At 36.5% G+C, this 13,783-nt stretch overlaps 1 protein-coding gene across 3 annotated transcripts in view; it reads left to right on the top strand.

The window, feature by feature from the left end:
* Window positions 1-104: 104 nt before the first annotated feature.
* The window catches only part of ldlrap1a (low density lipoprotein receptor adaptor protein 1a), an 18,565-nt gene continuing 4,886 nt past the window's right edge, over window positions 105-13,783 (top strand). The window contains exons 1-6 of one of the 3 annotated variants that reach the window (XM_067411260.1): window positions 105-550; window positions 8,606-8,748; window positions 9,358-9,470; window positions 10,948-11,062; window positions 12,470-12,542; window positions 13,723-13,783. The exon at window positions 13,723-13,783 is cut by the window's right edge and continues 35 nt beyond it. In XM_067411260.1, the coding sequence (XP_067267361.1) occupies window positions 466-550; window positions 8,606-8,748; window positions 9,358-9,470; window positions 10,948-11,062; window positions 12,470-12,542; window positions 13,723-13,783 (590 nt within the window). In that variant the 5' untranslated portion in view covers window positions 105-465. The remainder of the gene's footprint in view (window positions 551-8,605; window positions 8,749-9,357; window positions 9,471-10,947; window positions 11,063-12,469; window positions 12,543-13,722) is intronic. The other 2 variants (XM_067411262.1, XM_067411261.1) reach the window with 2 other exon arrangements.

Raw genomic sequence — 13,783 nt, 5'->3', positions numbered from 1 at the left:
ACATCCGCACGAGGGCGACAAAGATGATATCAATAGAATTCTGTATTCGTGTCACTTGTTTTTCGTGTCAGTCTTGCTATTCTGCGAGACAGTGACGGCGACCTAAACCTTATGAATGTTGACTTATCATCGGACATTATATGGAGGTATGAAGACATTAAGCCACATATGCAAGGTTCCTTCATACAAGTCTGATTCTCGGACACCAGCCATTTAAAAAGCACACACACCGAAGGAGGCTTCGAATGGATTGTTTAATGCCGTTTCCATGGAAACAGAATCTGCGCGCCGCGTAATTCGAACGTCATTTTGATTGACGGATGAAACACCGCCCAGGAGACGCGAAGACTCAAGTATTCCCACAGATGTCGGCATCGAAACGGCAACAACAAAGTTGAGAGTGAGAAGACGTAGTTCATGGGCAACAGCAGCACCTGAAGACGCTTCTCCGCTTAAAACCTCGTCATGGATGTGCTGAAATCAGCCAGAAGGGCTTTTATTCGGAGTCCCAGCCTGACCAAACAGTCCTGGAGCTCAGGCAAACACCAAAGTAAGTATTTGTGTCAACAGCGAGACTTGTTTGGGCTGCTTTCACGCGTCACTTGTGTTGTCAGTCGGTTAGCATCTGAACTTGTTTGTCAGTAGTGTTAATCTGTTTAGTAATACAGTCAAAAGATGGAGTTTGCCTAGTAGTTATGAATCTTTATTAGTTAGTTTGTGGGTAAAATGTGAATTTTTTTTTTCTTTTTTTTTTTTTTTTTAGCGGCTCTATAACAGTTAAATATTCTGTGCAAAATTTGTTTAATGAACGACGCAGACGCCTTTTACAGCTGTCGACGATATTCACAACCTTCGTACGAAACTAGGAGTTCTGGGCTATATTAGTGGTTGACTGTCTCTCAAAACCTGTTGAGCTACCTATATATAACGTTAGCTGTAATACCCAAAAACACTGTCTAGATTTTAAGACATGGCTTTGGTGGAGCATGTCCCCTTGATTAGCCCTCAGAAACCCATACTTTTATTTTTGCAAGCCACTTTTGAAGCATATTTTGTTCTGGGGGGCTTTGCGAATTGTTTGCAGGGTTGCACAATATCACCACTGTAATAATTCAGTAAGCAAGTACATACTTTCTTAGACCAGGAGGCTGTAATGTGGATCTATTCATCTCAGAGCAGCTCAATGGCACTCTGTAAAGATCCTGAGATTTTTCTACACCTCATTGACCTGCTGTATAATGATAAAGCACATTCAGAGGCCCACAGTGCAATCGCTTTGACCTTTATAAATCTTCCAGCCAAAAACTTCAGTATGTTCATCTTGCTCCTCTTACTGCATTTAAAGTTTTATTAGTTTACATTCAAAATCATTTGTAATGTAAATCTGTGCGGCTTCATTGTGTGAATAAAACAGAAACATATTAACCATTAAAGGTGCAATATGTAAAAATTTTGCAGTAAAATATCCAAAAAACACTAGGCCAGTGTTATATATTTTGTTCACTTGAGTACTTACAATATCCCAAATGTTTGTAACAAGTGTCTCATAGCAGCCACAGAGTGAATGCACAGAGTAATGTTATAACATCATTTTCAACACTCTCAAATGTATCTAATATGATAAACAGAGCTGTGTTACCTCATACTCATGGACGGAAAAGCGGAAGCAGCACCGGCGACTGTGGCATAATAAAAGTTCCGCTGCTCACGGTGTGTGTTGCGCAATCGCTTCAGCGCCTCGTTCATCTCCCACAACACTCGGTCCTGTTTGCTTCATACTACAGTAACGTTAATAATCGCATCCATGAACATGACTTCTTCCCGAGTCCTATCCCAATTATTTTCCACCGTCCGTTGCGGTGAAGACCACATGGCCCAAGATTCCGCACTCAAACGTGGCGTCAGCAAGCTACGCCATTGTTTTGAATAGGCGTTTTAGCGGACAGAAAATATTACATATTGCACCTTTTAAGGACTGCTAACTGTTACAGATTTACACTACTGCTCAAATATTTGGGGTCATGTTTTTAAAAAGTCTCATGCTCACCAAGGTAGAATTAATTTTATAAAAAAAAGTAAAATGCTTATATTATGAAATATTATTACAATTTAAATGAACTGTTTTCTATTTGAATTTATTTTAAAATTTAATTTATTCCTGTGATGTCTCATTACTCCAGTCTTCAGTGTCACACGATCCTTCAGAACTGAATATGCTGATTTGGTTCTTAAGAAACATTTCACATTATTTTCAGTGTTGAAAATGGTTGCGTCATATTTAGTGGAAACCATGATACATTTTTCCAGGATTCTTTGAATAATAGAAAGGTCAAAAGAACAATATTTGAAATAGAAATCATTTTTAACTTTTAGATGTCTTTACTGTCACTTTTGATCAATTCACTGCATCCTTGCTAAATAAAATTATTAATGACCACACACTTTTGAATAGTTCTGTACTGTATGTATATTTTTGCTACATATAATCACTGAATGTGTTGGTAATTAAATAGAAAAAAAAGGTCACAGGTTAAGGTTACAGGTAAAGTACTCAAAAAAACTTGAAAAATTGCTAAAAATGATCCAAAACACTGAGCAAGTGTGTGAGTAAACAGTGACTTAGTTGTGTGACGTTGACACTCGAAATGGACATTTGTTTGTTGCCAGTGTTGCTGTGATACACTCAGAATTTTGCCTTCAATAAGGTAAAAATAACAGTCATTTAATTGATTTAAACAAGTACCATGGGTTTTTGAGGGTTAATTAACAAGGTACCTTATATGAGAACTTGCCTGCAATGGTTTTGTGAAATAAACAATGCAAATCCAGCAGTGCGATTTTTGTATGAAATCTTTTTCTTTCTCTTTGGCATCCATCTTGGACTAGTTTACAGCTTGTTTGCTAGTATATCCAAGACATTCTAAAGCACGTTTGTTTCAACAAAGACTTCCTCAAAGTTTCAGTGGACAAGCTCAGAGCAAAGCTTTGAAAGCAGGTGAAGTGGGCTGGATTAGTCTTTACAAATTCAACTTTTTTTCCTTTAGTGGGATTAGAAAGTTTGCTGTGCGTTTTTATTTCCCCTTTAATTCTGTCTTGACTTCACAAAAGCGGCTCTGTTTGTTGGCAGAGAGCTGCTTATCTTCATGACCTGGAATACAAGAAGTCTGCAAGTACACGGTTATGATTGTGTTTAGTCACAATTCCACCACAGTGAAAAGGCTTAGGCTTTGCCAGAATGGTAAGAAGTTTCCAACATCAGCAAGATACCGCTGTTAATAGGTTGTTCTCTCAACGGCTGAGTGATGGAGAATAAGACACATTTGTGTGTTTAACATTCTTTTGTTGATCTGCATGACCTACTTTTAGCTGCAATGCCGACTTCACCTCATTCCCTTCCTTTTTGTGGAATCCAAACAAAGATCTTTTTTTGTTTTTATTTGACTTGTTTGCAGTTGTTCATTTTGCCAGTTGGATTTTGTGTTCTCTCTTTTAAACAAGTGGTTTTAAACTGGTGAGTCTCAACCTAAAAATAGGTCACAGATAGGGTCATGGTTAGCATTGAAAAAAACAGTGGGTCACCGACAAAAAGTTTCTATGCTAAAGAAAAGCAAAAATGTGTCAAGTTTTTAGAACTGTAAACTTTGTATTAAATGGTTAGTTGACCAAAAAATGAAAATTCTGTCATTTATTAATACTTACCCTAATGTCGTTCCACACCCGTGAGACCTTCGTTCATCTTCAGAACACAAATTAAGATATTTTTCATAAAATCCGATGGCTCAGTGAGGCCTGCATTGACAGCAAGACAATAAACACTTTCAATGCCCAGAAGCTACTGCTATGAAGCTTAATGTTATGAAGTGACTGGAATACTTTTTGTGCGCCAAAAAAACAAAATAGCAACTTTATGACCATATCTATTGATGGGCAATTTCAAAACACTGCTTCATGAAGCTTTACAAATCTTTTGTTTCGAATTAGGGATTCGGAGTGCCAAAGTCACGTGATTTCAGTAAACAAGGCTTCGAAATTTCAATGGTTCACCACTGGGGGCGTGACTTTGGCAGTTTGATACACGCTCCGAACCACTGAATCAAAACAAAGGATTCATAAAGCTTTGAAGCTTCATGAAGCAGTGTTTTGAAATTGCCCATGACTAGATATTGTCATAAAGTCATTGTTTTGTTTTATTTTTGGCACACAAAAAGTATTCTCGTCGCTTCATAACATTAAGGTTGAACCACTGTAGTCACATGAACTGTTTTAAATACGTCTTTAGTGGCTTTCTGGACATTGAAAGTTTTAATTGTCTTGCTGAGCCATCGGATATTATCAAAAATATCTTAATTTGTTTGTGTTTCGAAGATGAACAAAGGTCTTAAGGTTGTGGAACGACAAAAGGGTGGGTAATTAATGACATAAATTTCATTTTTGGGTGAACTAACCCTTTAATGTTAGTAAACTTGAATGATTTTTTTTTTTTTTTTTTTTTGTATGTATGTATGGCTGGAACAAACTTTTTTTTTTTTTTTTTTTCAATTGATTATCGATTATTTTTCAAATAATCTGTTGATTATTTTCTGAGTAGATGATTAATTCTTTGGTTTATTTACCGATAAGGTTTATGCGTGTAGGCTTAATTAGGAAATTTGTTTATTTATTACTGTGTTCACAGTCACTTTTTGGGATTTACAGCAGCAACTGCTTACAAGTGTGAATCCTGAAATGTTTTATTCAGTCAGGAGATTAAAGTAGCTGCGTGAATGTTCATTCAGCTGTTTGATCAAACAGCTGCAGTCACAACCGCATACTAACTAACCATAGCGGTAACCAAAGTGGCAGTGTCAAACATGGCAGTGTTCATAAAACCGCAAAGTTTTACCACAATTGACAGCGCATAATTAAATAAATGAGTCCAATCGAGCCACAAGTTCATCCATTAGATATTTTAAATAACCAGCAACAGTCTTAAATGTTTTGTAACTGGTTGCAGAGAGTACATGTGGAGGATGTTTTAAGATACGAAACTTGCAGGATCTTTTAATGTACAAAGACCTTTTATATGTCAACAAATTTGCATCCTAATGTATTTTTTTAATACATTTAATAAGTTTATCAGAAAATTAGCCCCCAATGCTAAACACAGATAATCAAATGAAAGTAGCCATATAATCATACATAGTTAGGATAACAAAATGAATCGTCTTCTCAACTTTTAAATGGGAGATTTGGGAACGATTCGCCTTGTTATAATTTATAATTACTTTCCTTCCTCTTGTACTTCTCTTTCAGCTATCTCCTATGATCATTTCTCATCAGAGTGATCAGAAATGTCCTTCTTGCTGCTCCAAAGTCATGTGCCTCAACAGAGAAAGTGCATAGCTTGCAGCAAACATGGCTGCATTGTAATGAAGAGAGAGTTTTTATGGTGTTTTATAGTGGTGAGATTTATCGCCCCGTGCCTCTGGATCTTTGGTGTGTCTGTGCCCTGCATATACTAAAAAGAGAGGCAGTCTGACGCAGAGCATAAGGGAAATGTCCAGCAGCAGCTGTTGAGGCTTTTCCAGGCAGTCCATTTGATAAAAGCATTCGATATTCACTTCTCATGTTTCACGAGGAGTTGTGTGTAAGGAGAAGCATGAGTTAAGACTTCTTTTAAGTTGATGTGGAGACCTGGAATATTTAAATGTGCTTTTTTTTTTATTATTATTATTATTATTGAGATTTGTTCACAAAGCCATCGTTACCCCATCGAAATTTGTTATGGTCAGTTTAGTTGTTTGCAATTCACACTACAATAATAAATATGATAAATCTGATATGATAAAACGTTCTCATTAACATGTTCCTATCACTTTTGTCATCTGCATTTTACTCTTTAAGCAAGAATGATTTCCTGTTTTTTTTTTTTTTTTTTTTTTTAAGAATGTTGTTTATATTTCCATTTTGAAAAATAAACAAAGAACATTCTTTCCCAATCTGACCGAGATTGAAATAACTCCCAACCTTACCATGACCTCGAGTCATAAAAATAAAAAATAAACACCATTTTGCTCTGTAATCATATCTGGACTAACAGCCAGTTCAGTTTCTGATTTTGGAGCTAGGAGACAAGCGGTGGTTTGGGTCACTCCACCCTTGGATGTTTCTCCAGGGACATGGTTAAGACAAAGCAGTGCTGCCCCCTGTGATTAAGGACTTTTGGGTGTGTCACTAATCAGTATGTCACTAGGGCTGTATTATTACACCCTTTTCCATCTCTGTATGTCTATGAATTACCCTGGTTTTATGCTGGGGTTGTAGGGCATCATCAATAATTTCAGCTTGATATGTTATTTTAGGAGCTGTGGGCAAAGTAATGATATAGAAAGATCATGTTGTCCTTAAATCACTTTAGGAAGCTACAAGTCACTTGTCAGCCTTTCAGTGTCTTTGTAATGATTCGATCAACTTAAATGTGGCTGTTTATATATGAAATGCAATTTTAGAGCTCTACATTTTCCCCTTGTCATGACCTTCTTTAGTCATCTTACACAAGAATTAACAATAACTTTAGACTATGATTCACTGTTTCCTGTGATTGAGATTCCTGTAAGTGTGTGATTCCTTGAACGGGTGGCACAGTTGCTTAATGGTTAAGGGTTTCGGAGGTCAAGCAGACCATTGGCTTTTTCAGTCCAAGGAGATACAGGAATTGCCTTTTTCCTTCCTTTTCCTGACTTCAATGTGAATATATTGCTGTTTTATATGTAACATTTAGGTGGATTATACACTTTATTGACCCATCTGGGTCATTATTTGGAACATATTGAAAAATAACAAAACAAGGTGAACTTTGTGTGACTTGAAATCTGACTAAATGAAAAATGTCTTGTCTGTTTTGGCTTGGTGCCTTTGTGTTGTAATTCCTAGAATTTATCTATGGAGCTTTTCTGAATTTTAAATGTTATAGCTCCACTGCCAAAAGCAATCAGGTGAGCCACAGGTAGTGTTACTAGAGCCAAACGTGTGTCTCAGGTTCTCTCAACAGAAATAATGAGCGTTTATTTGTGCATCTTAGTTAATGGATAGCCGAAACAGCTTAATGTGCTGTAATCAGATTGGGAATTTATGCAGATTGTGAAGGCAGGAGTGTTGGAGGTTCACAGGTGCTATAATCACATTTGCATTTTATATATTAACATTTTTTTTTCTTGGCATCAACTTAGTATTGCTCAATGATGATATATATTTTTTTTTTTTCCAAAGGCCTTAATAATAATAATAAAAAATAAAAAAACAAAGATATGTCATCCAAAGTATGTAAGGTAGTACAACTTGATCTCATTTATTGAATCCAAAAGGTTTTAATTATATTTTGCTACATATAAAGGTATTTTAAAGATTTTGAAGTCTCAAAAAGGTTGTTCGGTTTAACCGTCCAAAGGCCAATTCAGCCATCTCATTTGTGATAAAAAATATTTTAAAATGTAATAAATGTATATATTTTATATTCTGCAGCAGTGCAATGATATTACGCAGCACCTGTGAGCCCCTGCTTGCACAGGGAACGTGCCTTGCAACCATGGAGACGTTTGTGAGAGACGCTGCGTAATATCATTGCACTGCTGCAGCCATGGAACGGCAGCAAAGTTCCTTGATTATTACGCAGGAAAGAGAGTATAGTTCCTAGCCATATCAGCCTAGAAAATCGCAACTTTTCATTTTCCGCTGGTCTTAGTACACGATGTAACTACAGAAGAGTCAAGTTTTAAATAGGAAAAATATCAAAACTCTTCGGTCATTTTTAAGTGCAATGCTAACGGTATAATCCGATTCAATGAACTATGCTAAGCTATGCTAAAAGTGGTACCGCCAGAACCGGAGATCGGCTGAATGGATTCGAAAACGGTAAAACTCAACTGTTTAACTCTAGGGGAGTTGGAAAATGAGCCTATTTTCAAAAAAAGTGGAGTGTTCCTTTAAAAAACATATTCGTCAATGACCCGTATACAAAACACTAGCTTGAAAGCAAAGCAGCAATGCTGCTTTAACAACAGAAATTGAATAATTAAATGTAAAAATAAAACACTGTTTAGTCTTCACTGTATGAATTAAATATATACACTGATTCTTATTAAAGCTACAAAAGTTATTCAAGAGCAGTGAGTGATTGTTTTTGTCAGGTTTATTAGGCTTCTGTCACTTTAAGAGCTCCACAGGTCAAATATATTGTTACACACGTGCTATCTTTCTCAACTGTTTAACTATGCCAGGAACACCGGTTCACTGGTTCTTTTCATTAATAACAGCTGCTCCAGAACTTTGATTGTCTTTGTCTGTTTTCAGTCAGCCCTGGAAATAAGCTGTACAGAGGCATCCAAAAAGTTTTTTTGGCCTGGAATATTTGAGTCTCTAGAACAAAGGTTGATTCATTTTTTTTCTTTTAATATTTCATAACTGTTCATGACCTCTGCAGCGCAAGTCTCGTGTGCACTTTGGTTGAAGTTGTTTACTGTTTGTCTGTGCTGACTTTGTTAAACCCACATGTATAAATGTTTTTGTAGATATTTAGCGTTGCCTCATAAATTCTTCACTCTGTTCATATTTTCTCTCCTTCATGTAGAGCTCCCTGAGAATTGGACTGACACAAGAGAGACTCTTCTCGAGGGAATGACCTTTAACCTCCGGCATCTGGGGATGACTCTGGTGGACCAACCCAAAGGCGAGGAGATCTCAGCTGCTGCTGTTAAGAGGATTGTGGCCACAGTGAGTTCTGTCATTTGTCCTATAACTTGGATATGAAAATATAAGAATATCTAAAGACCATAATATCATTGAGAGAGCCTAGCAACCACATAGCAACACCCTGACATTCACCCAGAATACCCTAGCAACCGCATTACAACACATTAATACGCTCAAATGTTAGCAAGGCCCTTGCTCATAGCCTATAAACCACATAGCAACACCCTGACATTCACCCAGAATACCCTAGCAACCGCATAACAACACATTAAAACGCTCAAATGTTAGCAAGGCCCTGGCTCATAGCCTATAAACCACATAGCAACACCCTGACATTCACCCAGAATACCCTAGCAACCGCATGACAACACATTAAAACGCTCAAATGTTAGCAAGGCCCTGGCTCATAGCCTATAAACCACATAGCAACTCCCTGGAAATTAGCCAGAATACCCTAGCAACTGCATAGCATCAAGCTAAAAATACTCAAACACCTTAGCAACCCCATAGCCCCCATATTAATCATACAGAACATCCTAGAATCAAGAATCAAGTTCTTCATGGACAAGCGTCACTATAAAACGAACAAGCAGCAATATAAAAATGTTTTGTTGTTTGTTCATTTGTTAGGCCAAAGCCAGCGGGAAGAAACTGCCTAAAGTGGCCCTGAAAGTGTCTCCTCAGGGAATCATCTTGTGCGACAGTGTGTCTAACCAGCTGATTGAGAACATTTCCATATACAGGTGAACTCTACACAACTACTTCTTTCATGTTCAACTGCCTGTTAAACATTCACTTGCTGTGCCACTGAACCACATTATACTATGAAAGGAAAAGTCTGTGCACACTTCCTCTTCTCAGAAGTGAGTGTGTCTGACCTACAGTGGAGATGATTTATCCTGCCATCCAATGTTTTACCATACACACACACACTCACCTCCGGGTTTCTCACTAGGGACATGTGAAATACAGCATACTGCAGGAGACCAGCAGTAGTCCCCATAAATCTCATCTTCACAGTTGAATGTGCTTTGGCTGAGCCTACTTTCCACACACACACACACACACACACCCACACACACAGTCTTGTCAATTCAATTCAAAAGTCTGGTAACACTTTAGTTTAGGGTCCAGTTCTCAGTATTAAGTAGTTGCTTATTAGCATGCAGATTACAAGGATATTGGATGTTTATTAGTACTTATAAAGCACATTTTCATGCCTTATCTTGCATAACCATATTCTATATTCCTTAATCCTACCCAATGCCTAAACATAACAGCTACTTTACTAACTATTAATAAGTAGTATTTAGGAGTTTGAGGCAAAAGTCATAGTTAATAGTGAGAATTGGACCCTAAAGTGTGACACAAATTCTTTATTGGCTTTATTGCTGATTTGGTGCTCAATTATTAATTGTTAATAATGGTTCTTTTGATGTTGTCTTTGCTGCTTAATACGATTGTGGAAACTATGATAAATGTGTGGTTTTTTTTTTTTTGTTTTTTTTTTAATAATAGAAAGTTCAAAAGAACAGCATTTATTTGAAATGGAAATCTCTTCACTGCCGCTTTTGATCAATTTAATGTCTTTATTGAATAAAAGGTTATAAATCATCAAAATAAAAATCAGCAAAAACATTGATAATAATAAGAGATGTTTCTTGAGCAGCAAATCAGCATATTAGAATGATTTCTGAAGAATTATGTGACACTGAAGACTGGAATAATGATGCCGAAAATTGAGCTTTGCCATCACAAGAATAAATTACATTATAAAATATATTAAAATAGAAATAAGTTGTTTTAAATTGAAATAATATTTCACAATATTAATGTTTTTACTGTATTTTTCATCAACAAAATGCAGCCTTGGTGAGCGTAAGAGACTTCTTTTAAAAACATTAAAAAAATCGTAATTATTCCAAACTTTTGACCGGTAGTGTGTATATAATAAATAATTGATACAGAATTCATGTAACAAGTTTATTTTAATTAATGAACTGAATAATTAGAATCCAACATGATCTCTCTTCCCATATTTGTTTAAAGAAAAGCAGCAGCTGTCTGTTCTTCAATATATAACAGTAGTACAAAAAACAGTCCTTGAAGTTCCAGCACAGTCTGCCTCTGTCATATCCCTGCAAAACATCACAATTTTTATTTACTCAAACCTGACCGCAAGTCCTTAATGCTGGTCTGTTTTGTGACCCTTTCTCCCAGGATATCATACTGCACAGCTGACAAGATGCATGACAAAGTATTTGCTTTCATCTCCCAGAACCAACAGAATGAGACGCTCGAGTGCCACGCATTCCTCTGTGCCAAACGGAAAATGGTGAGTGTTTGATGCTTTCCTTATGAAAGCTGTGAATCTTCCATCACCACAAAGACTTCTGACTGGAACAAAAGCAGTCAAACAAAAGCATGCAGAAGTAGGACAGTTATTCAGAATAGCTGACTAGATCTCTTTCTGTCTGTTGAAGTACACGCTTTTCTTCACAGCATAGCACAACAATCCAAAAACATCTCAACATGCCTGTTGAGGCTAGATGCCTTTTATATTGTTCAATATAATGTATACTTTAAAATGTATAATAATATGAATATAGTATAAAATCTATTACCTTTTCTATCGTATTTATTCATTTATTTTTATTTATTCATTTATTTGGTTCCAAATAGGCTAATTGTGTGCTTGTGGGTCTAATTTGGTGGTTGATATGGTAGAAATTCACCAAAAAAATTCAAGGCAGTCCACTCAATAGTAAAAATTAAAGAATTTATTTGTCTGAAATCACGATTCAGATTTGAGGGTCTCGGAAAACAGAGTATTCAGTAAAATCATACATGTTCACTTATTGAACAAAGACTCACAGTTGATTGGATAAGCAAATGATAAGGCCTCCTACTTTCTTTTATCATATTTGTACACTTTCTGGTTCATCTTCATCTACATCGGTCTTGCTCATCATCCCATAATATGCCTACCTGATGTATGGAAATATTTTTTTATTTGGAAACATTTTATCTGACTTTAGACTCTTCCCAGCCCTACTGACCTTGACTACAGAAAGAGGCATTATTCACTAGTTGTTTCTCACAGCATTTGCACGAGAGTGACAAAAAAAGACATAAAAGTGGGCAATATTTCAGAGTCTATAGAAGGAGGGGGCCTGTGCTCAGTAGTTATCTCGAGCCTTGCATTTGATGGTCTCAGATAACTTACATCTCCATACTTATCAGTTAAAATCTAACCCTTACACGTATGTCATAACCTCTGTTGGACAGCGACCTGCTTGAAACCTTCAGTTCGGTTAAAGTAAACGGGTAAACAGTTTTGTTAAACTTTAAACAATTAAAGTACTCTAGAAGCAATAACTTTGTCCTCCTTCTCTAATCATTCTGTCAAAAGCATCATTTATTGAGTAACAATAAATGTAGAGTGTCTGTTTTTAATACATACAATAAAAAATATTGATTTACACAAACATGTATATTTGTAAGGAGAAATTCTGTAACAAAATCAATCATGCATATGCAGTAGTATTGATTGAATACACATGGGAAAACAGTAATTCTCTTACATTGATATAAAATGTTTGAAAACCACTGTTCAGTGACATTGAAACACCTTAAATAGATACATATGTTTTATCCCTCTGTTGTTCTTTTTGTATCTATCCAGATACTATATCCTCCTCCTTTCAGTCTGATTGACTGTTGTCCTGTTGTGTTCCCTCAGGCCCAGGCGGTCTCGCTCACGGTGGCTCAGGCCTTCAGAGTGGCCTTCGAGTTTTGGGAGGTTGCCAAAGAAGGTACAGAGTGTCATATCTCTCCTCAAAACATGTGGAGGCCATGTAGAATCATGTGCCACAAGTGGAAAACAATTTGTCCCTTTGTTTAGAAGAATTTGCTCTCCTGATAGGGTCTTTGAGGGTATTGTTGCTGTTGTGATTGATTATGACAGTCAGACCATTGCTCTGTTGCCTTTTCTTGTTATAGAAAAGATGGACACACAGAAAATGATGCAGGTTTGTTTTGTATTTGGAAAACAGGAGCCAGTTAATACAAGAAAGTTAAAGGGTTAGTTCACCCAAAAATGAAAATTATCCCATGATTTACTCACATTTACTCACCCTAAAGCTATCCTAGGTGTATGGTCACAATTGGAGATATATTTAAAAATATCCTGGCTCTTCCAAGCTTTATAATGGCAGTGAATGGGGGGTCTGATTTCAAAGCAATTAGGCTTCAAAAATATAACAACTTTGAACTTAGAACAATCCACACATAAACCCATAGTAATTGTCATATTTACCTGTGCCCTTCCTACCTGTCTAACAGATTAATACAGAAATTGAATAAAGTTACTAAACAGTCTGCACTGCATAATTTATAGCCTAAATGAAATATAGATTAATCGTTATTAAAGCTTCAAAAGTTTAGTCAAGAGCAGTGAGTAATTTTCTGTTACCTTTTGTTCTTTCATTATCTTCAATGACTTTGGTTGCTGTCACTTTAAGAGTGCCGCTGCTGCACATGATGCGGATCTCACACGCATCCCACTTTCTCACAGCTCTTTACTTTCGTTTAAGATTTTAACGCATTCAAGGCTGCTCTAATGAGGAAACTCGACAAAATTGATATTTTTTGCATTATTGTGTGTGTTATTATTCGTTCAGAGGTGACAGAGAACTCTATTGGCTTGCGTCTTTCTGTGCGTCGTGTATGTGACAGGACATTCACAGACGGCGCATTCTCTTTTGGCGTGCTTAAATGGTTTAAAAGCATTTGCTTGAATAAGAGCGTGATCATATATTGTAATGCTAGCCAAAGGATGATGGAAAAAAACGGATGCTGCATTAATTGTGTTAATATTTTTAATGCGTTAAACCGGAAAGTAATTAGTTGCATGCGTTAACATTCACAGCACTAGAACTTATTTTATTTGTTAAAGAATTGATTATTAATGATGTTCTGTTGCTCTGCTTTCAGAGAGAGAGCATCGTGTGAAATGGGATTCAGCTGGAGAGACGTCCAACAGTTCACAATCCGA

The sequence above is a fragment of the Chanodichthys erythropterus genome, chromosome 15, assembly GCF_024489055.1.
Source record: "Chanodichthys erythropterus isolate Z2021 chromosome 15, ASM2448905v1, whole genome shotgun sequence".
In the NCBI taxonomy this organism is placed as follows: domain Eukaryota; kingdom Metazoa; phylum Chordata; class Actinopteri; order Cypriniformes; family Xenocyprididae; genus Chanodichthys; species Chanodichthys erythropterus.
The sequence above is the reverse complement of the archived record's forward strand: the minus strand, read 5'-3'. Positions and strand labels throughout refer to the sequence as shown.